This window comes from Protopterus annectens, chromosome 2.part1 (genome assembly GCF_019279795.1).
Source record: "Protopterus annectens isolate FY-2018-M chromosome 2.part1, PAN1.0, whole genome shotgun sequence".
NCBI lineage: Eukaryota > Metazoa > Chordata > Ceratodontiformes > Protopteridae > Protopterus > Protopterus annectens.
Window position 1 is genome coordinate 1,521,812,904 of NC_056729.1, and position 24,535 is coordinate 1,521,837,438.

A 24,535-nucleotide genomic window follows, 5' to 3' on the forward strand; every position below is an offset into this window, starting at 1 on the left:
GGGTTATACAAATTTAGACTCCTCCACTTTTAGTTCCCTCCCGCGCACTAGCTGTTCTAAAGGTGTGAAAGGCATTATAACCATACACTGCCGTGGTACTCTCCATGACATTCAGTTATGTCTCTGTTACTACACAGATGTCTGCATTCAACAGGGAGAGGAAGGCTTGCAGGGAGTGGGGTTTCTTGTCAATACTTCTAGCATAGTTTCATGGAAACGGAAACTTCACCACATTATAGGTTTATAGGTTCATAGATTAGTACTAGGCTAACTGCCCTTGTGGGCCTTTTTTTTTTTTTTTAAGCCTAGCCAATTACCTCATGTGAGAATCAAACCCTGCACTTTGTGTCTGTAAGGTAAACACATTAATCATTATGACAACCTCCTACTGTATTGAGCAGATATTCCTTCAAAGGTTAATTTAAGTCGGGAGGTTTATCAGTTTGGCATTGCCTAAAAACGATGTTATGGGTGGTGGAAAAGGTCTCTGCCAATATCCAAAAGCCTAGAGGGAATAAGTGCAGACCATCCCTGGCAAAACAGCATGGTCTGTAAACCATGTCCTCCTAGGCCATCAAACATTGTACCCCTTTGGATCGACACCAGTAGCTAAGCCAGTTGTTAAATTCAATTATTTTATGTTGGTAACGTGGCATCATCCCTGGAGAAGGCACTGTGCTGCTCAGTGCTAGACTTATACCTGCCTGCGACACATAATGAGCAAGCTCAGTCATCTCAAGGAGGTATATCTCAGATCATTAACAACATGGACTATGACAGAGCAATACTGGTACCTGTAGTTCAGTAACCGGGGTGCCTGTGTGACTTGATGGATCCTAGCCCCAGAAAGGCAGCTGTGACTGTCACCTTACTCAGTCTGATGAGGGAGACATCGGTGTATCCCGCTGACCAGGAAATTTGGTTGTGTACTGACTTACCTCAATGGCTTGGCAGTAGAGGCATTTGATATAGTGTTACTATGTCTAGCTGTGGGTGGTGTTTTAACAGATTGTTTACATGATGACTGAGGAGTTCTTTTTTAATTGGGCTATGCAGGAGGTCTTAGTGTTTTAGGAAGGTTACCTGTAATGCCTGATCATAAGTATTTTTATCTGTAGGTTCTTTACCCTGTGCAGTAGGCATGGTACAAGTGTCACTGACAACCTGTATAGTATTAGTTTTGATTGTATGAGAGAGTTTTGCCTCCAGCATTAAGTATATTTTGCACCTCTTGCATACTTTATCTGTTTTATTAAGAATAATTGAGTTGTCAGTGTACATGAGGCAGTTGTTACAATACCTCAGAATACCCATCTCAGCCAAATTGGCCACAGAGAGAGTTAGGAAATGCATTTCCATGGCTACTATTCTACTAGGGAGGCGTGAGGGAAATGTAAATATTGAATAGGTCAGTAACACAAGGAACCTGAGGAACACTCAGCTATGTGCAAACTAGTTACTGTACTAGTTAAAATATCTTCTAGACAGTAAGGGTATTTTAAGGGAGATATAGGCATCTGTACAGATCACTGCTAGGTGCTTCTTTGCGGAGACCACCAGTTCTAACTAAAGACTGTAAGAAAATATCAGATATTCAACACCGAAACACTCAAGTAATGCAGCTGTGGCAAAAGCAATGTGGAAAAACAAGTGCCAAACAGTGGATATGGTAATGTAAGTCTTAGCTTGTTCATAGGTTTAAATAGCAGAGGAGATTCCTTAAAGAAAAGAAAAACAGAAACAACACCCTGTGGCCAGTCACAAACAACGCACACTTTCATTTACACATTACCAGGCCAAAAACTACTCTGATCACTTCTACTCACAATAAAGTGGAACCAAGACTGTTTAAAAGGTAAAAGAAAAATGTGTAGATATTCAACACAGAAACACTCATTTAACGCAGCTGTAACAAAGACAATGTGAAAAACAAGTGCCATAATGTTGGATATTTTACTGCAAGTCTCAGCTTTTGTAGAGTGTTGCTGAAACTAGCAACACTCTCTTCTCAAGTAGCGTGGTCACCAAATGCGTCAGAGATTGTAGGTTTTGAGCCAAGCTTTGTGCAACTCTGATGCTTAAATAGCAGTGAAGATTCAATAAAAAAATACAGACAAGGCCTTGTGGCCAGTATAAAACAACACACTCTTGTCTTTAAAAATAACAGAAAAACCACCCAAAAGACCGGAAACTAAAAACTGGTGAAATAAAAATAAAAAAACGCCACCAAACCTGTACAGAACGGTAACACTTGACGCAGAATCACCCTGTAGCTCCCAGGACTGTCCTGGGATATATATATATATATATATATATATATATATATATATATATATTGAAGAAAATGCTTAGCAGTAAAATGGAAAATGTATCTGGTAATCTGTATCTTTAGAGTCATATCTCAGGTTGACTGTTACTTATTTCTTAATGTGTAGTTTGTGAGAAAGCAGCAGTGTGCTTATAAAGACTTGCAGAATTTTTGTAATAAAGATATCATAATAGCTTTCCTAAGTTAGACACAGATATGTCTAGCACTGATCTTATGTGGATGTTTTTGTACCCCCTCTTGGTTTTCTCCTCTATCACATTTATCACATTCTTGTATGCATGCTTCAGATTAATTGGCTTTCAGAAAAAAAATGTAATTATTAGCAATTGATACAAAGTTTTCTGTTTCCTTTTCTTATTTAAACTTTTCTCAGCTAACCCACGACAGTTTATGAAAAATCTTTTTTTAATTGCTGTGTTTTAGGTAATGTTCTCTGTACTAACATTTTATTTAAATGTCTTCATTTTATAATTCTAAAAAAGACAGACAACTAGCATTATTGTTCCATATTATTTGTTCCTTTGTCAAGATATGTAATTACTTATAATAACTTCACTATTGATTCCTTGTTTTTTTTTCTTTGTACTGTCAGCTACTTTTTGATTGTGTCATAAATACATATATTGCTTCAGTCTGTGTATCCATTTTTTTCGGCAGGTGGTCGAGCTGAAAACTCTCTTCTTTCCCGTGCCAGATGCTATGGCCACCTTGGCCAGAAGAAGACAGCCATATTTGATTTTAGTGCTATATTGAAAGAAAACCCAAGTAACGTAGAAGCATTGTGTGGTCGAAGCTTCATGTATTTGGTACTCAATCAGCAAAAGGTATGTAGGTGCATTGCTGAATGATGATACAAATACTGTATTAAGATAGTAAACTCTAGAGCATTTGATACCAAACAGTAACTGAATTTATCTATTAAGCTAATTGTCCAGTTTTTAAGATAAATATATGTGGATTATGTATAAAGTTATTTGGAACTACCAGGCTAAGTTCATTATTTTCACAGACTCTAAGTGCAGTTTCCTATTACTCTCATGTAGTGCACTTGCAGGTGAGCACACCAGGCGTAGTTGCAAGCCTGAAGTTGAAAATCAAAGCCAGACACACTGACCATAGTAATAAAAAAGGTTGTCTTCACACGTTGCATGTTAATGAAATTAGTGACTGCAAGTACAGAAGTGCCAGGTGGTGCAGTGCTCTTACCATTGTGGCCAGGGTATTTGCTGCATTAGGTCTCACAACTAGTTAACTTACCGAATTAATAAGTAATTTTAATTAAAACTGGTAAATGGCAGAGAAAGAGCAGTCCAGCTTCTCTTTCATTTCTTTCCTATCATCATTCTGTGATTAGTATTTAAGTTATAGCACTGCTTGTTTTTTTTTTATTGCTTTTATTACTGCAGAATTTTGACATGTTTCTACGTAAGATTGCAGTTCTACCTTGCTATCACTAATGAGACAGTACTCAGCTGAAGCCTAGAAAACTTCCGCAACGGTACATCTATATTGTCATATTTTAATGCTTTTCTGTTTTGAGTAGTGCATAGTTTTTGAACATTAAAACTGTTATATTTGTAAGTCAAAGACTAATTTAACAGTACTTTCTGTGCAGTACTGCTAAAGCCTTAAAACCATGAAGTATTGCTAGTCCATCCATACTCTAGAAGTAGCAAAAACTGTAATCAGTATAAGCACCTTTAAAATTTACTAGTATGAATTCAGCATAACACTAATGTATTACTGAAGTGGCTTGAAGCTTCCATATAATCCTAGATTTTATTCTATTATTTGTTATCAAGACAAGCAGTTTCTGCACTACCGAGATTATCTTGCTGTCTTACTTTCTTTAAACAGTGGTGTTGAAAATGTATATAGCCTCTGGGTTAAAGTGCTTTCCTTAGTATCTACAAATAGCAATTCTGCCTCTGTAGGCTACAGTTACTCATTTTGTTAATATTTCTTTATGTTTTGGAATTAATTGTATCTGCATATATATAGGGAAAGAGACATTGTTAACTCATCTGTTATAATTCATCATTTTTATATTAATATTACTATGTTTGCTTATTCATATTTCATTTATGTTCCTTGGCTGAATCTAAAAATGGTTCATTGCGAATAGAGATCTACCCTGGTAAGTAAATATATAGATATCAGTAATGAGGTTAGATAGTCTCTCTGCTTTCCACAACTTGGATTGTTACAGCTTAAAGACAGAAAATGTGTATCTTGTTATCAAAAGATTGGTGGAGGGTAGGGCATTGCTGAGAGAAGCAATGCTAAGCTGATACACTGAAGTAAAACAGTGTGATAGTACTACAACCTTTGTGTTTTTTGTAAAGGAAAACTGCAGATGTGATATTAGTCTCGCCTTTATTCTCACTAATGGGTTGGATCTGATCCAACGGATCTGTCTCAGCTATTCTAAAGGCTCGAGATCTTCAGCAAGGCTTTGGGCATCCCTCTTTAATGCAACCCCCTAGCTTCCTCAGATCTCATTTGTCACGCTGCGAAAAAGGAGGTTCTACTAGCAAGCTCTGGGCTAAGTGCCTCTAAATTTGTTTATTTTAGCTATTTTTTTTAATAGTTTTTTCTCTTAAAACAATTTCTGTATCGTTACCCTGTAGTGTGACTGATGGGTCTTTCTTTAGCACTTTTGCACCTTACTTTTGGTGGTTAGCTTCCATTTTAGTTTGAGGGCATCTAATATCCGTTTTAGATAGTGGACTTATTTCTTTACCCCTTATTGCTGTCTAACTAACATCTGCTTTAGAGTACGTTATTTCTTGATCTCTTCTTGCTATCCTTTTGGACCATTTAACTTAGAGGATGATGTAAAAAAAAAACTTCCACTGTTCTAACCTGTCCTATTTAGCTTATAGGTCTATAAATGAGAGTGTGAGCAATACAGAAAAAAATGCCCTTAGTGATTCGCACACTTTGTGTATGTATTGCTTGGGGCCTCTTCATCTGCAAGAGTCCTGTTTAATTACCATGATTTTAACCAGAGACCACTTTTGAGGTACAAGAACAAGCTTATTCTGAAGGGGTTGTTAAAAACCCCATTTTCTAGCCTGTATCTACCGAGTCTTCACCAAAATCAGAGAAGTCTTTAAAACTACCCTCTTTGACTCTGAAATCTTCTTTGGAGCCAAAGCAGAAAGTAACTAAAGTGTCAGCTCTAACTGAACCATCAGAGCAGACAGGTCAAATTAGATCCAAGACTCCCTCGGAGCATTCAGAACCTACAGCTCTGAAGTGTACCTTATCTGAATCTTCAGCTCCAAAGACGACTTTGCCAACTGAATTTAGATATTGGAGCCGATCTCCTTCTGTGGAGCTGATCCCTTCCTGGCTCCCTTCACCTTTCTTAACAAGATCAAGAATCTCCTACCTTCTCCACCTGGTCGACCAGGAGTCTCTCCAAAGAAAATGTGGATGGGGTGGTACAAAGGTTACTGAAGACAACATCCTTGACCAAATTAGTTTTGGATCCGAACCCAAAGGCATTGGATAAGACACAGTCCCCTCCCCCTTGGCACCTGCTCCTCCTCTGATCCATCCTTTGGTTTTGGAGCTGGAAGATTCCAACATTAAGCTAGTGTCTGTATCAGATCCAAAACCAGTAGGTTCTTCAGATCCGATTAACCCCCGAGTGTTTCCCCTTGGAGCAGGGAATCTCTGGGAACCGACATTCTAAAGTCAGGTCCACTGAGCTAGTAGGGATCTCTCCGGATCCGACCCTGCCTCTGGGTACTTCAGTACAGGTGAGTTTGGTTCCTACCGCTGCTTCCGGGCTTCTGTCTTCTTCACCAGAGATGCCTTCAGCTTCAACAACTTTTTTGTTGGATCTGGGGTGTTATTCAGAGCAGGGGCAGACAGCTTTTGAAGTTATGAGGAAGGTGCTGACTATTTCCCAGTCTCAGTCACAGTCCCTCTCTCATCATCCTCCCAACTCTTGAGCAGATGTCTTTGGCCTTTCATACATCCGGTCTACGGGACCACAGAGACCCCAGGCTTCTGATTGTCCAACAGGGGCCCCCCCTCTTCTGAAACCTGTCCAGAATATCCCACTGAGGAGGTCCCTTGGAAGAGGACCTGCAAGAGGAAGCATCTGGACTCCCCAGAGGAGTCTATCACTTCAGACACCAATCTTGAAGAAGCAGATGGGTCCCCATGGTCACCTCCTGAAGATGTCTCTTTTGGAGACTTCCTGGAAATTTTGAAGCAGAGGGGTGAGTGACAGTCCACAACCCCTTCAGCCAAGGAGTCTGTGTATCTGAAAGTCTTTGGGTCTCTCCCTTCAACCTCTTGGGTGACCACTCTTTCCGATGAGCTTATTGATTTAATCTGTCAGAAGGCTTGGGAAACCCTCATACTCTATAGAACCTACTCCTATGAGGCCAAATAAATACACCACAGCCCCAAAAGGCAAACCATGTTTGACAAAAGGTGTAGCAGTGGATGTCATGGTCATGGCAGTGGTCACCAAAAAAGAACTGTCTGAGACCAGTTTCTCTATCCGTCCTCCTAACAAAGATTCCAGAACCATGGCTAGATAAGGGAAGCACGTCTTTTCATCAGCGACCTTTTCCTTGTGGTCTCTCACTCACTTTACAAGACTATTGTCTGGTACTACTCTGGTATTAAATTGATGTTCATCGTGTTTCACTGTTGCAGTCCTAACAAATGGGTTATCTGGCTCCCGGTAGCCCTCAGTCGGCCAGAATACCAAAGGTAAGTAAAAATGACGTCGGTTGCCGTTGGTTGTAAAGGATGTCAGGGCGTCCGATACAAAAGGAGGCAGCCAACATCACTTCCTCAGTCTTCCTTACCGTGAAGCTTTTCATGCATGAGTGCCGGTTGGCAGTTTACCTTTGTTGGTTTCCGACTACAAGTGTTGAAGTCTACTACAGCTAAGTATCCCATTGGGAATCCTATTTTTTTGCCTTAACGAATGTCAGAAAAAGTTAGTAATTGCCTTAACTGTGGAAAGCAGATTCCCCATAGAGATTTTCATTCCTATTGCATTATCTGTTTAGGCCTTGACCATGATGTTCCCAGGTGTGATCTCTGTGCCTCCTTTATTCCGCGTACTATCCGTCGTCGGGCTAAGATTTTGGCTAGGCATTTTGGAGTTTGGCCTAAGTTCGTTGGTATGGCGTCCGCCGGTCTTCAGGCTTTGAATGTTCCAAAAAAACGTAAGGATAAGGACTGCGACAAGACTCAGAAAGCTAAGTCCTTGGATGAGGTTAAGTTGGTAGCCAGTGAGATGCCTTTGCAGTCCCTGCAGTCTGCAGATGTACAACCGCAGGCCTTGATTGAGTCTGAGTCCCTTAGGCCTTCGGCCTTTGTTTTGCCTTCCGACCTGTCGCCGGTCGCCTCATCTGCCCGAGCCGCTAAGCTGACTCCGGTGTCCGAAGCCTCCGTTTTGCGTTCTGACAGCAAACATCTTCCTTCAACCTCTGCTGCAACTTTGGCAGTTGCCAGACTTCCCCAGTTCTTCAGGCTCGCAGGTAAATCTTCCGTTCATAAGCCTGTGAAAAGGCAGGCTCCGGCTTCTTCTCATTCCCCTCAATCCCAAATGGTTAAAATGGCTAATGATTTGTTGACTCTTATTAGGGGTTCTCAGCCTCCTCCTTCTAAAAGGAGTAGGGATGTTTCTCCGGAGGTTTTGCCCCACTCAGGTTCTGATTTTTCCAGCATTTCTGCTGATGAAGAGGAACTTTCTCAGGCTTTTTCTCCTTTTGAGGATTAAGATACAGAGGAATTCATCCCTTCGGCCTCTCCTCCAGAGGATTTCTCTTTTGGTGATACTTTAAATACCCTCAGAGAACATTTTAGATGGGAAAGTCAGGATTATCCCCAATCCAAGAAACGGATTAGGGAGTTTCTGGATTTATGTCTGCATAAGCCTCTTGCTATTCCCCCTGTGTTGGAAGTTGTTGATAATGTTTTTCTGGAAAATTCCTTGTCTCCAAATTTGGTTCCTCCTGCTCCCAGGAAGCCTGACAGGTACTACAGAGTCCCTGATTCTCATTTGTTTCTTTTCAGGAATCTGTTAGCAGATCCAGAGGTTATTTCTCAGGGCCCTAAAGGAGTTAAGGCCACTGTTACCAGGAATCCTGTTCCCTCTGACAGGGAGTCTAAGAACCTAGATAGGTGGGGCAAGAAGGTTTATACCTCTGCCACCCTAGCTATTAGGGCTACCAATTGTCTATTTCAAATGCTGAAGCACCAGCAGCACACCTTGGAGGCTATTAAGTCTACAGTAGCAAGTGTACCTTTTTTGGCAGAGAGTAAAGACATGCAGGATTTACTGAATTCCGCCAGTCTGGTCAATAAGCATTCTTTGCATTGTGGTTTTGACATCCTTGAGGCCTCCAGCAGGGCTACGGCTACTGGATCTGTTATTAGAAGGCACGCTTGACTCAGAGAACAGCCTCTTCCAGAACCTGTCAAGGCTAAGCTTTTGGATGTACCTTTGTATAAAGACAGTCTTTTTGGCAGCAAAGCAGAGGCGGCACTGAAGAAGATGGAGGATAAGGCCGAGTCCATGCAAACTGTTAAGTATTTTCTACAAGTTCAACCCCCTCGCTTTAGCAGGAATTACCCTTCCAAGAGTTGGACCTTTCCTGATACCAGCAGACAGAACTGTTCCTGGACTAGAGGTTACAAATCTTTTAGGGGGCAGGGAGCTACCCCTCAAAGGTCTAGGCATTGGCAGGCTTCCACTTCTAAAGGGGGAAGCTCCAAGTTTGCATCTCAGTCAAAACACTCTCAATTACTTTTTACAACTTCTGCCTGTTCTTGCTTGCCGGGAGAGTCCTTTAGGGGGAAGGTTGGCCCTTTTTGCAGATGTCTGGGCCACTATCACAGACGACAAATGGGTGCTCAGAATGGTGTCCCTAGGGCACAAGTTTTCTTTCTGCACCTTTCCAGCTCCCAAGGGATTCCCGGACGTTCCTCCAAACCAAAGGGCAGAAGTAAAAAACAAATTTTGTCGCTGTCTCATCTGGGAGCAATAGAATCAGTTCCTGCTCAGCAGGTAGGCCAGGGCTTTTATTCCAGGCTTTTCCTAGTTCCAAAGAATGCACCTGACATCCTATCCTGGATCTTTCTATTCTGAACTTTTTTCTAGTAATTCCAAAGTTCAAAATGCTCACTCTGCATCAGTTGCTACCACTGCTAGAAAAGGATTCCTAGCTGGTAACCTTGGATCTCAAAGAGGCTTATCTGCACATTCCTATCAGGGAAAGTTGCAGGCAGTACCTTCGTTTCAGAGTGGGCGAGCAACATTACCAATTCTCTGCGCTGCCCTTTGGCTTATCTACTGCTCCCAGAGTCTTCACAAAGTGCCTGGCCCCAGTCCTTGCCTTTTGCAGGCAGAAGAAAATTCAGATTTACCCATACTTGGACGACTGTCTGATTCAAGCAAGTTCTCAGGAACACCTATTAAAGGATTTGGAATTCGTAAAGACTCTTCTCTTTTCCCTGGGTTACACTCTCAATGTGGAAAAATCAAAAATGGTACCATCCAAGGAGATAACATTCCTGGGAGCGAGTCTGAACACAGCCACCTAGATGATATATCTCACCCAGGAGAAGCAGACAACTCTTTCAGTTTATTTCAATGACTTGGCAAGCCTGTCCCAGCTCCCTGCAAGGAAATACCTGCAAGCTCTGGGATTCATGGCATCTTGTATTCTCATGATTCCATATGCAAGACTGCATATGAGAAAATTGCAATGGTACCTCAAGAACATTTGGTGTCAACACACAGAGGACCTGGATATGATGATTCCTCTGCTTCCATCTCTGCAGGTGGAGTTTCTATGGTGGGCAACAGCCTGTCTACAAAACAAAGGCATGCCTTTTTGGACACCTCTTGCCACTCAGGTTCTGACTACAGACGCTTCGAACTACACCTGGGGAGCACACCTGGATGGTAGATGCATACAGGGACATTGGAACACCCAGCAGATGTACCTGCACATAAATCTAAAAGAGTTGATTGCAGTTCAGCAGGCCTTACTAGCTTGCAAGCATCTTTTTTCTCCAGGGACCCTGCTTGTCAGGACAGACAACACCACAGTCATGTGGTACATCAACAAGCAGGGAGAGACTCACTCTTAGCCCCTGTACAGGCAAAGCATGAATCTTTGGTCCGTGGCAGCAACCCTGGACCTGCATCTCCTAGCTCAGTTTCTTCCAGGAAGGCTCAATGTTTTGGCAGACCAGTTGAGCAGGCAAACCCTGGATCCTCACGAGTGGCAGCTGAACAAAGCATTCTTTTACAGCATCATTCAACATTGGGGCATGCTTCAGGTGGATCTTTTCTCCTCCCCAGAAACCATCTGCTACCCCTCTTTTGCACAAGACAGCAGCACAGCAGAGCCTGGAAACTGGATGCTCTGTCCTTTCCTTGGACGTTGCTATCAGTGTATGCCTTCCCTACTCTTCCTCTTCTTCCCAGAGTATTAGTGAAGTTTAGGGACGAACATACAAGGACTATTCTCATATCTCTGGACTGGCCCAGACAGCATTGGTATTCGCTGCTTCACAGTCTCTCCCATCTTCCACTGAAGCCAGATCTTTTGGTTCAGGAAAGGGGAAACATTCTATATCATCTTCAGTCTCTCCATTTGGCAGCATGGCTCATTGTATGACTCCTTCCCTTTCCCAACAGGTGGTTGACATGCTGAGGGAGACCAGGAGACCTAGCACTAGGAAGTCCTATGCTGGAAAATGGGACAGGTTCTCTCAATGGATGCAGGCTAGCGGGGAGTCTGCTTCTCAACCTACCCTTCCTCCGATCCTGGAATACCTGGCTGATTTGCTTCAGGGTGGTCTTTCTTTTTCCTCTATCAAGATCCATGCTTCAGCCATCTCTGCTCATTGTTCTCTTGAACAGCCCATTATCTCTCATCCCCTGATGAAAATGTTTCTCAGAGGTGCTTGCAATTTAAAACCTCCCAAAAGAGCACCTACTCCAGCCTGGGATCTTGATTTTGTTCTAGAGAAACTCTCCTCTTGAGTCAGCTGCCTCTGCAGATTTAAAGTTTCTCTCTTGGAAGACCTCCTTCCTCTTGGCTATAACTTCAGCAAGGAGGGTTTCGGAGCTGGAAGCTTTGATGGCCGTGGAACCTTTTCTTATTTTCCATGCAGATAGAGTCTCTCTGAGAACTAAACCCTACTATATGCCTAAGGAGGTTTCCAGCCTGACTCTTAATCAGTCCATACACCTTCCTACCTTCTATCCTAATCCTCGCAGTAGAGGTGAAAGGATCCTACATTCTCTTGATGTGCACAGACAGCTCAGGTTTTACCTGGACATGACTAAAGACCTTCGGAAATCAGCACAGTTATTGGTCAGTTTTGCCCCTAGAGCCCAGGGCAAGGCTATATCTAAGCAGACCATTTCTAAATGGATTGCACATTGCATTACTTTTTGTTATTCCTTTCATGGCAAAGCTCCACCTCAAAGGGTTAAAACCCACTCTACTAGAGCGGCTTCCACTTCTGCAGCCTTTCTAAAGGGTGTTCCTACTAAAGACATTTTGGAGGCTGCCACATGGTCTTCTGTTCACACTTTCACAAAGCATCATAATTTGCCTCTGTTTTCCAGAGCCAGGGCAGGGTTTGCCACTGCGGTGTTGCAGGGCATTATCTCCATCCCTTGATGCTGTTGGTTCCTCCCCCCTTTTTTCTCTGGGATTTGGTAGTCAACCCATTTGTTAGGACTGCAACAGTGAAACACGATGAACATAGTACAGTTGTGTACACTTTCCATAAATGTAGATGTTCGAGTGTATTCACTGTTGCAGTCCTGGTTTCCCTCCCTTCTTCACCCTTTTTGTGGTCCTCTCCTATTCTCTTTTCCTGAGATACAGGCTTAATTTGTTATTTATCAAATTGGTTTTTGGTTTAAGCCTTATTTTCTGGGGGCTCCTAACTGTTATGGCAAGAAAGACTGAGGAAGTGACATTGGCTGCCTCCTTTTGGATCGGATGCCCTGACGTCCTTTACAGTCGACTGCAACCGACGTCATTTTTACTTACCTTTGGTATTCTGGCTGACTGAGGGTTACCGGGAGCAGGATAACCCATTTATTAGGACTGCAACAGTGAATACACTCGAACATCTACATTTATGGTAAGTGTACACAACTGTACTTTCTGGGGGCCAGAGTGTCTGACTCACCTTCCCAAGAGTGAGGCCATCCATATTCAAAATTGAACCATAATTGTCCTGATACTGAGGAACTAATCAGTAACCCTAGTATTCTATTTGCCTTGGCTCATTCACTCATGAGAGTAAGAGATCTTTCTGTAAAACTTCCCTAAACCTACTCGTAGTTTCTTTAACTTTGTAGCATTCTTAAAGATCATTGCCTGACATAGAGAAAATTAAGTGACCATAACCCTCTTTGTGACATGAATGCAAAGAACACTTAACCCCATTAAAAAAAAAAAAATGAATATCAAACATAGCATAAATTTTGCCAAGTTAGCAAAAAGACTTCTATGCCTATGGAAGAAACACCCCCTCGCCCGTTAAATGCAACTCTTAAGTGTTCATCATATTGAGCACTGCTGCAGTAGCCTTAGTTATATGGGTTAAACCCTGCCATGAATTTAATGGCTGGCCGGCTTCCAAAGCTTCAGATCGTCTTTCATACACTCAAACTGTCAAGCAGCTCAAACTGAGCTAACTAAAAGACAAGTTTGGGTGTTATGCATTTCAGAGCTTTACTGATGCCGAAGAGTATGATCCTGTGTGGATTTTGAGGATTAGCAGTCTACTTGTGCTTTCCTTTGTTGGGCAGATAAGTTGTCTTTGGGGAGAAAACCTTCCATTTTTTTAATTTATTGAATTTTATTACATTCCTTTTCAAAAAATGTTATTGTAAAGCTAAGAGTGTTGTGTTTTAATGGGCAGTCTCTAGACTGTAATGTACATTAAAATGGAATACTTGAGTTTTTTCTGTAAGTTTAAAAGTTGTGTTTTCCATGGATAAATTGTATTTATTTTTCCTTGGTGGGGCTGGCATAGAGTTTGAAAGTGCTTTTTACAATTTTTTTTTTTGTTAGAAAAAATAACTTGTATGGAATAGTAGTTTTACTGACGTTTGCTGCTCGCTTTTACCTGGAAAGAGGCACCATTTTCAGCTTACCATGGAACAGACTACCAGTCCCATGCTCTGTCCTTCTTCTAGCCGCAAAAAGAAAAAGTTAAGCAAATAGTCTTTGCCACACAGCAGGCTAGCAATTTGCCTTAGCCACACATGGGTGCCTCTGCTGTGGCCATTTGTTGTACCTCAGACTACTCATCTTTTGCTCCGGATCCCATTAGTGAGCCACTTGTGGACCAAGGGTTAGCCACATCTTCTTCACCTATTGGAGTCCTCTCAGTGGGCAAGGGAAAACCACTCTTGTCAGCCCTGGGGGAGGGAACAAGGAAGGTTTCTTTGTTGTGCCAGAATGCTGTGCTCATCCGTGGGGAATCAGTTGCTGACATCAGAAACACAGCTAGCCTTATTTTCTTCTCAAAAGAAACAGAAAACCAAGCATCTATATATTCCTCCTCGAATTTCTTTAGTCAAGAGTAGTTTAGTGAGTCTGGTTCAGGATTTAATTCAGACTGTTAATTCTTCTTGTAAAGTAGTTTGTAAAAGTAATGTCTTTTGGCTTTTCCCGATTAGGGGTCGCCACAGCAGAACTTTGGTCCTCTAATGATTGGCAGTGGATTTTTACGGTGCCAAGTTGCCAGCCCGACGCCCAGCCTTCAAAGAAGGCAAACCCATTCACGCACCTACCTGCATTTCCTTTAACGTCAATTGACTGTGGGAAGGACATGCCGACTCCACACAGAAGGCGCTCCAGCCGAGAATCAAATGGGAGAACCTCTTGCTGTGAGGTGACAATGCTAACCGCTGCACCACCGCGGCATACCTTGTAAAGTAGTTTGTATTCTTGTTCAGATTCATAATCTTGAATCTGTTCAGGAAAGAAAGAAATCTGTTTTTCTTTTACCTCAAACTTGTAAAGTAGTTTGAGGTAAAAGAAAAACAGATTTATTTCTTTCCTGAACAGATTCAAATTTATTTATTTATTTATTTATTTTTATTTATTTAAATTTGTTGACCGGGAGTGTCCGACTGGACGTAGGTCCATTTTCAGCAGAGGCCCGGGAGAAAAGCTCCACAGTTAAAATAAACAGACAGTAGTTACATTGGATTACATAGCGATTAACAATTTAACATAGCAATTACTTACAACATATTTACAGATGAAGAACATAGTACATCAGTAGACAACTAGAATCTTTATCTTTGATGTACATAACAGACATTAACAAATGTTACAATGAGCAGTTTCTGCTGTATAATAAGTAATAGGCTTATGAACATCTGAGCTTGCTATAATCAAGGTAGTTAGTGGAGTGGAAAGAAAGGTAGTGGTTGGATGGGGTGGGTGATATTAGAGTGGGAGTTGCAAGGGCATAGCCAGCATGTTTTTAGGTACGCTTTTAGTAACGTTTTGAAGTGGGTGCATGATGGTACGCAGGTAATTGTGGGTGGAAGGGAGTTCCATAATTTGGCTATGGTGCAAGAGAATAGTTCTTCACCAGCAGAGTTATTGGCTTTAGTGATCTGCAAGTGATTTTTGTTGATGGATCTTAGTGGTCTGGTGGTGCGATAGGGTTGGAGTAGATTCTGGAGGGATGGGACATTTAGTGGATGGTTTACTAGTTTGTGGGTGATTGAGAGTTGATACCACTGAAGGAGGTGAGGAGAGACAGTGGTGACTACGGTAGGATGCCCCTGTGGCGAATTTGGCGATTGTGTTGTAGCAGGTCTCTAGCTTGTTTAGATTGCATTGCCTTAGGTTGGTATATATTGGAGAGGCATAAAGTAGGGTGGATATAAGGTGGGAATTTGCTATTGAAATATTTGCTGCTTTGGTGAGAAATTGCTTATTTCTGTATAATGCTCCTAGTTTTTTGTGGACTTTTTTATGGTCATGGATATGTGAATGTCAAATTTTAGTTTGTCTATTTCCACTCCTAGCAATTTGGTGTGTTCAGTTGGGTATATAGTGGTGTTGTCTTTTGCTGTGATGTTAAAGTGAGAGTTGTTTTGAGTATGTTTGGTGGATTGTAAGATGAGTAGTTTAGTTTTGTCTGGGTTGAGTATTAATTGGGCATCGGATAACCAAGTTTCAACAGAGGAAAAGACTTCCTGTGTGACTTTTTGCAGTTTTGGTAGTGACTGGGCTGAGCAGATGATGTTTGAGTCATCTGCGTATTGTATGAGTGTGCCATGTTTGGTGGCAGAGGCTAGATTATTGGTGTAAACAGAGAAGAGCAGGGGTCCAAGGATGGATCCTTGGGGAACCCCTATGGAGACAGGTAGTTGGGGCGATATGTCATTTTGCCATACAACGGATTGTTGGTGGTCAGACAGGTAACTCTGAAACCAGTTGGTGACTGATTGTGAGAAGGATAGGTTATTGAGGACAGAGATAAGTTGCTTGTGTGGGACCATGTCAAATGCTTTAGATAGGTCTAGGAAAGTAGCAGTGGAGAGATAGCCATTGTTTTTATGCTGAAGGATAGTGTTAGTAAAGGAGAGTAAGGCAGTGGTGGTGCTATGGTTTGGTCGGAAACCATGCTGAGTACTGGAAAGGAGGTTGTTAGTAAGGAGGTAGTCTGAGACCTGAGAGTGTATGCATCTCTCTAGTATTTTAGAGTGGAGAGAGAATAGCTATGGGGCGGTAATTGGTTAGTTCTGTGGAGCGTCCACCTTTGTGGAGGGGAATTATATGTGATACTTTCCACAGTGTGGGAACGTAACTTTCTGACAGAGATCGGTTAATCAAGATGGATACTGGGTAGGCCAGAGCATCAGCTGCGATTTGTAGGTATTCACTTGGGAGGTTGTCTGCTGCTAATTTGGTGGGTTTAAGTTTAGTTAAGAGTTTTTTTTATGTTGGAGGTAGGTACAGGAGAAAAAGAGAAGGCAGTGGGGAGATTACTAGTTGAAGGTGTGAGTTGGAGGGGAGGGGGGTTGTGTTGTTTAGCTAGTGATAGTATGGTTTGGGTGAAGTGTTTGTTGAATGAGGTAACAATATTTTCTGAGGAGTGAAGGATGTTAGGAGGAGGAGTACTGACTTTACCTGGGTGGAGGATGGAGTTTATGGAGGACCAGAACTGTTTGGGGCTGTGTTGTGAGGAGTCTGGGGCAGACTGGTAGTATTGGAATTTGTCCTATTTTATTAGCTTTTTGACTCTATTGCGTAGTTCTAGGAATTTCTGTCTAGTTGAGGGGGTTTTGGTTTTGCGCCAGTGCTCCCATGCTTTATCCCTGTTTTTCATTTCTGACTTAGTGGTTTTCTGTAGCCATGGGGAGGGTTGTGCTTTGCTTCTGGAAAACCTTATGGGGGCATGGTAATTAAGGATGTTCAGGAAGGTAGTATTAAAAAATTCAACTGTGTCATCTAGACTGAGGTACTTTAGGGGATGCCAGTTGCATTCTTTGAGGGATGAGATGAATATGAGTGGGTTAAAGTTTAGTTTTTTACGTATTTGACGGTAGATGACAGGTTTAGCTTGGTATAGGTATTTTTTGAGTAGGAATGTTGGGGAGTGATCACTGAGGCTATCTGATAAGCAACCTGTTATATATGACTGGGGGTTCTTACTGACTAGTATCCAATCCAGAGTAGTGTGCTTGCTGGAGTTTTTATTTATCCTGTTTGGCGATTGGACTAGTTGGATGAAGCCATGAAGATTTACATGATGGGTTGGATGGTTGCCAGAACAGGATTGCCAGTCAATATTAAAATCACCTAAAATGATAGATCTGAAGTAGTTAACTTCATTTGATCAGCAACCTGTGGGTATCTGATCCGTCCTCGGATCCGAGCCAGCAGCTTTCCAAGCTAAAAGATCCAAGCTCTCAGATCCTCCCCCTTACCCATAATGCCATGCCACCTCCCTCCAGTCCCCAGATCTCTTTTGCCGCGGTTTCTGATAGCTTCTAGCGATGAGCTCTTGGCGTTGGGTGTGAGTTTTAAAAAACCTTTTAGAACTTTTTTCTAAGTTTTTTGTGTGTTGAGCAAGTGTAGTAGGCCCTTAGTTTCTGTCTATATACCTTTTTCGATTTTTTTTTGTGGTAAATTTATTGTTTAAATTTAATTTTTCCCTCCTCTTTACTTTGTGTATGTGGTCGGTGATGGCTGAAGGGCCTAAGGCCATTTTTTCAAAATGCACTGAGTGTGGCCATAAGCTGTCCCCAGCAGATTGCCACACTCAGTGCGTTCTCTACCTAGGGGTAGTCCACTTGTCTTCTGGCTGCCAAATGTGTGTGGCCTTCAACCCCCGGGCTTTGAGAGATAGGAGGAATAAGTTAATCCTGGCAGGGCTTTTGCCTACGGATTCTTCTTCCTCCTCTCCCTCTAAGGCACCAGCCGCAGCTGCGGCTGTCCTGTCTTCAGTTCCCCCCCCCCTGACTGGGACTCAACCTTCCTCTGTGTCTCAGGGAGAGGGGGACTCTTCTTCTAGAGAGAAGAGGCACAAGGACAAGGAGCGGCATAAAAGCCATAAGAGGCGGGCAGAGTCTCATCCCTCTGCTCCGCCAGCTAAGGTAGTTAGCCCTCCCAGGATGGTCTCCGGGTCTCCACCCTCTCTGCTCCATTCCCCCCACTTTTCCCCGGAGCCAGAGGAAGAGTACCGGTCTCCCTCTAGGTCTTTGAGGTGGCCTTCCCGGCCCGCTTCGGCGAGCTATTTGAGGTCCACCAGAAGCATGTCTGATGCTGATTTGGACCAGATGATGCGTCGATTCTTGCAGGCCCAGATGCAGATGGGGGTGCTTTTGCCTCCCCCCTTCCGGGGGGGAGCTCAGCCCCTTTCTTTGCCCCAATTGCTCCTTCTCCGATTCGCTATCGGGTTTCAGAGTCTTTGGATCTGAGCCGTCTCGGACCCGGGGAGTTGTCGGCACCGACAGTGATGGCCACTTCGACGCCGACAGTACCCTCGAGCGTGTCGGATCCGAGATCTCGGGGCCGAGAGCCGACCTTCAGATCCATAGGGGTGAGTGTGTCTTCGGCTCCATTTCGGTCGGAGCACACTCCCTTTTGGGTCCAATGGCATCGGCTCCGACACCGGTCCTTGCGTTCTGTCGAGAAGTTCCAGGTCCCTGGTCCAGGCTACGGATCCACCCGTCACTCCCGCGCATTTGGGCCTATCTTCCATCGTCCGGCCCCAGGGACAGCCTGCGTGGGTGCTCCAATTGGTTCCCGTAGGGGAACAGGACCCCGTTGGTGAGCCCTCCTAGGACAGTCGCCAGGTGGAGGTGCCTCACAAACGAAAGTGCAAGAGGAGGCACATGGACTCCCCTGCGTCCCTCACGGAGGACACAGACTTAGAGTAAGGGGAAGGTTCCCCAAGGTCACCCCCTGAAGACGTCTCCTTTGGAGACATTATGGAAATGCTACGTATCAGAGGGGGGGTGGTCTGCCCAAAAACCTTCCTCCGATTAGTCTGTGTTTCTGGAGGCATTTGACGCAGGCCCGTCTACCTCTTTGGTGTCCCCCCCAGCTGATGTCCTGGTAGACTTGATTACTACTAGGGCTTGGAAGGAGCCGGACACCATTGGAGCCAATCCCTAAAAGACCAGACAAAATACTCAGTCCCCCTCCTAACAGACAGGCATGGAATAAAGGGTCCCCAGTAGATGCCATGGTGGTGGCGGCTGCCACTAAGAAGGAACTAGCACAGGAAAGTTCCTCAGTCCATAAGGAATCTCGGACGATGGACGATGGACCGTATTGGAAAGCGGATGTTTGCTTCAGCTACCTTTTCCATAAGGGCGCTGAATTACCTGGCACATGTCATCAGGCTCCAGCGGGACTTGACAAAGGAATGGCGGCCGAAGACAAACGGACCTTCTCGGCTCGCATGGCCACTCTAAAGTCAATTTCTAACACTTCCATGCGGCTCCTCTCCCATGCCACGGATGGAGCGGCTAGAGCTAGCGGAGCAGGGGTCGCCTTACGGCGCCACGCTTGGCTTCACCTTTGTGACTTTGTGGAACCCTTCAAGGCATCTTTCGCGAATGCTCCCTTTGACGGTTCTACGCTATTCAGCAAAACCGTCCGCGACACGCTGCTCCAGAGCGAGAAAGACTGGAAGACGCTGTCTGCAGTCGGGATCCGCCTCTCTAATCCTCAGAGGTCCTTCTCAAGGAACCAGAGAGGACAGAAGAAGATGTGGTTCCGGAAGTCCCAGCAGTCCCGTCCCACTCTGGTCCCCTCGTCCTTCAGAGGCAGAGGAGGACAAGGTGGACACCGGCCCAGAATCATAGGGGGGGCAAAGAATTTTGGGTCCAGAGAGCCTTTCTCAGACCGACCCACGCAACAGCCCTGAGGGCTTGCCTGGCTGTCCCTCTCTGGAGGCAGTCGGGGGACGTCTTTTGGAGCACCTATAAAGTTGTGAGTCCATTACTACAGATCGTTGGGTGCTCCGAATAATATCCAGAGGTTACACTATTCCCTTTCTGCATCTTCCCCCTCTAATGAAGCGCCTTCCCGATGTCCCACCCAATCAAAGAGAGGCGGCGGCTTCAGAAATTTCGAAGTTGCTAGAAAAACGGGCCATCCAGCACGTCCCCCCAGAGCAGTCCGGATTAGGCAATTACTCCAGGTTCTTTTTGGTGCCAAAAAAGACGGGGGACGTAAGGCCAATTCTGGACCTGTCATCTCTAAACCTGTTCATTGCCAAAGAGAAATTCCGGATGGTCACTCTGCAATCTATTCTCCCTCTCTTACAGGAGAATGACTGGATTTGCTCCATAGACCTCAAGGATGCATACTACCATATTCTCATGGACAAGACAGTCCAGGAGGTTTCTCCGCTTTCGGCTAGGAGCCATTCACTTTCAGTTCAGGGTTCTTCCGTTCGGCCTCACCACAGCCCCCAGGGTGTTCACCAAGGTCATGGCAGTTGTAGCAGCCCACCTGAGACTTCAGGGAATTCAGGTCTTTCCATACCTGGACGATTGGCTCCTCACCACCCCCACCATGCATCTGCTTTGCTCCACCAGGGATTACTCCCTAGCCATGGCCCAGCGTCTAGGCATTACTATAAATCTTCAGAAGTCATCTCTTCATCCTGTGCAAGTTCTGGATTTTATAGGGGCCAGGATAAATACATGCCAAGCCAAAGCTTTTCTAACTACGGACAGGTTGCGCAACTTGTCACTACACATAATGGTGCTCCTGCAGTCTCCAGCCCCACCTGCAGAGTTGGTCCTGAGAGCCCTGGGCTCCATGGCAGCAGCCATAAGCCTGTCACCTTTAGCAAGATTGCATATGAGAATTCTACAATGGACTCTTCAGGTTCAATGGTCGCTCCTACTCCATCCATTGGAGTCGCCAGTTCCCCTGAGCAGGGTTTGCAGGAACTCCCTTCTTTGGTGGCTCCATTCCCGAGAGCTGTGGGAGGGGAGACCGTTTGTGATGCCTCAGCCCCAAGCCACGCTGACCATGGACGCTTCTTGCCTCGGGTGGGGGGGGGCATTCTATGGGCAGAACCGTCCAAGGCACCTGGACTCCCTTAGAGACCGTTCTGCATATCATTGTCCTGGAGATGAGGGCGGTGCTTCTAGCGCTGCAAGCCCTTCAAGACCTTCTTCCTCTGGGGACTATTGCAATTCAGACAGACAACATGGCGGTAGTCTGGTATATCAACAAACAGGGAGGCACCAGATCTTACCCTCTTTGTCGAGAGGCTATGAGAGTTTGGGAATGGGTGATTTCCACCAACCGCTTTCTGATAGCAATGCACATTCTGGGTCGGTCCAACATTTTAGCGGACAAGCTGAGTCGCTCGATCCTCACACCTTACGAGTGGTCTCTAAACCCATCAGTAGCGAATCAGATCTTCCTCAGATGGGGTCAACCTTGCTGCGATCTTTTTGCTTCTCCTTCTCCTTCAAACACAAAATGCAGTGAGTTTTTCGCTCTGATTCCCCCAATAGGGGAGAGCCCCGGAGATGCCCTGGTGCATGCTTGGCCCCCCGGTCTCCTGTATGCTTATCCTCCTCTTCCGCTAATGACAACATTTCTGCAGAAAGCTCATCGGTTGGGGAGCAAAATAATCCTCATAGCCCCATTCTGGCCTCGCCAGATCTGATTCCCTTACCTGCGGTCTCACAGTGTAGTTCCTCCTTGGATCTTAGATCCCATTCCAGATCTGATCTCTCATCCTGCGGGATTACATCCCCCAAACCTGGGCGACCTCAAGCTCACGGCTTGGTTGATCCATTTTCACTAATCGCAAGGACTCCCGGTATCTCGTCTCCCGTAAAATCTATTCTGGTAGCGGCGCATAAACCTTCTACTAGAAAGATCTGCAGAAGTAAATGGAAGCGTTTTTCCATCTGGGCAAAAAATAGCGATTTAGATCCTTTTACTGCTCCCATCCCAATGGTTCTTGACTTCTTGTCCCATATCTTTTACCAAGGAGCTAGTGTTTCTACAGTCAAGGTCCAAATGGCAGCTATTTCCCATTTCCACATTGGGGATAACCTTGGCCCCTTAGCGTCCGCTAAGATATGCAAAACCTTTTTGAAGGGCACCTTTCTGTTGAAACCTCCTGTCAAGAATGCGGTTCCACCTTGGGACTTAACCTTGTTTCTTCAGGCCTTGACTGGCCCACCCTTTGAACTGGCGGCTTTGGTTGAGTTAAAATTTTTATCTTGGAAAACGGCCTTCCTGATTGCAATTACTTCAGCCAGGAGAGTATCTGAGCTTCAAGCCCTTTGCATGAAACCCCCATATCTGGTCTTCCATAAGGACAGAGTGTCTCTCAGGACTAACCCTTCTTTCTTGCCCAAGGTAGCCTCTGAATCCAATATCAACCAATCCATTAATTTGCCTGTGTTTTTCCCCAACTTTCAGAACAAAGGGGAATACAGATTGCACTTAGTGGATGTACACAGACAATTGCGTTTTTACTTACACAGGACGGCTACTACTAGGAAATCAGATCAACTTTTTGTTTCTTTCGCTAAACCATCTATGGGTAAGCCTATTACGAAAGTTACCTTGGCCAGATGGATATCCCAATGCATCAGGCATGCTTATTTAGCCTCCAGCCAGCCTGAACCCTTGGGGGTCCATGCCCATTCTACCAGGTCTATGGCTACTTCTGCAACATTCTGGTCGAGAGTACCTCTAGACGACATCTGCTCAGCAGCTACTTGGTCCTCTTCTCATACCTTCATTTCTCATTATAAGTTGGATCTGATATCCAGGATTAGGGCATCATTTGGCTCCGCAGTGCATCGGATTATCCTTCCTTGAGGTCCGCCCAAGGATTTAGGTAGCTGGGGACTCTGTCCCACAGATTGCTGATCAAATGAAGTTAACTACTTCAGATAAAGAAGTTATGTACTCACCGTAACGTTCCGTCTGAGTAGGTAACTTCATTTGTCTGCAACCGACCCCCCCTCCTTCCCCCTAACCTGTTTTATGGTTATTCCATTACGCAGGGTTTCACTTGGTCTTGCATTAGGTTAGTGTTCCTCTTTCGAGGGTCGTAGTCTGTTTCTTGTTTGGCAAACTTGATCTGAGGACTGGAGGGAGGTGGCAGGGCATTATGGGTAAGGGGGAGGAGCTGAGAGCTCGGATCTTTTAGCTTGGAAAGCTGCCGGCTCGGATCCGAGGACAGATCCGATACCCACAGGTTGCAGACAAATGAAGTTACCCACTCAGAGTGAGTACATAACTTCTTTTTTCTTGGGGGAGATGGTGGGTAGACCAGCTGAGGAGGTTTTCTAGTGGAGGGATGTTTTGGCCAGGTGGGAAGTAGCATCCAATTATGTTGATGGTTTTGTTTTGGTTTATTTTGAGGTTGGTATATATTATTTCTTCATTGCCTATTTGTGGAGCTGATGATTTTAAGATCTGAATGTATAGATGCTGTTTAAATATTATAGCTACACCACCTCCTTTTTTGTTTAGCTCTTAGTATGCCGTAACCTGTAGGGAGTATTTGCTCACTGGTAATGTGAGGTTTTAGCCAGGTTTCTGTCAGGATGACTATTATCTGAGGGAGTACAAGTCTATGGTGACATGGAGTTCATGGACTTTGTTGGATATACTTCTAATATTTAGGCTTAGTAGAAGGAAGTCGCTTGGCTTTCTATTGGCTGTAATATGGGAGAAGTTGTGGTTTCTAGTCTGAGTATGTGGATTGGGGTGGAGATGGTAGGGCCAGGGTTGGGGTGGATGTCTCCACTTAGGGCTAGTTTTGATATGCATGAGGTTATTAGTTTTCTCAGTTTTTGAATGTGTTTGTTTATAAGGGAAACTTTATGATTGTGTTCTGTGGGTAATAGGTATGCTGAGAGGGTTACTGTGTTAAGTTGTAGGGATGCTTTATGTTTGAGCAATATAGTTGGTAGAATATGTGGGGGGTGTATAGGGATGGTTCTTGAGCTGGTGGGAGGGGAGCTGATTGAGGGTGAAACATGAGTGGTGGTGTGAGTAGTAGTACATTGGTAGTGGTTGAGTGGGGGAATGATGGAGCTTTGGTAGGATGTAAGATATGCAAGGATACTGCATGCAGTGAGCATAGGTAAGGTATGCTTGTACATGTTAGTTGAGGAGGTGTGATAGTAGTGGGAAGATGGAGGAAGTAGTGTTGGGTTAGCGCTGTGGTTGGCTATTGGAAAGATGGGAGGAGTTTGTGAGTGCAATAAAGGTGGGACCACTGGGGGCGGGAGGGAATAGGGGGCAGGGTGGAGAGCTTCCTTATTATATGGAGTCCCTCTCCTAAACAATCTGTCCTCCACTATCACCTCCAAAATAGAAACCTGCTATAACAAAATCTCTAAATTTGCCACAAACTCCAAAAACTATACCCATCACTGTTTTATCCTACAATCCCTGAATTGGCTCGAACTCCCTAACTACCTAGATTACCTCCAACTCACTACTGCTCATAGACTCATATTTCACCCAACTCAATTTTCAGCTCTAACTAATCTCCTTCCCCCCTACGTACCCAAAAGAACACTAAGATATGAACATCAGAATCGAATAGCTATCAATAAACCTAAACATCCTGCTGGCCAACTTCTTCTAACCTACTCACGTGGCAAAAAATGGAATTCCCTTCCATCTACTCTAAGGT

The 24,535-nt window shown here is 44.4% G+C and overlaps 1 protein-coding gene across 1 annotated transcript in view; it reads left to right on the plus strand.

Annotated features, from left to right (window-relative positions):
* Window positions 1-24,535, plus strand: part of TTC34 (tetratricopeptide repeat domain 34) — a 1,443,441-nt gene that overhangs the window by 984,420 nt on the left and 434,486 nt on the right. Inside the window, exon 5 of the mRNA XM_044062977.1 lies at window positions 2,987-3,153. Within this exon, the coding sequence (XP_043918912.1) occupies window positions 2,987-3,153 (167 nt within the window). The remainder of the gene's footprint in view (window positions 1-2,986; window positions 3,154-24,535) is intronic.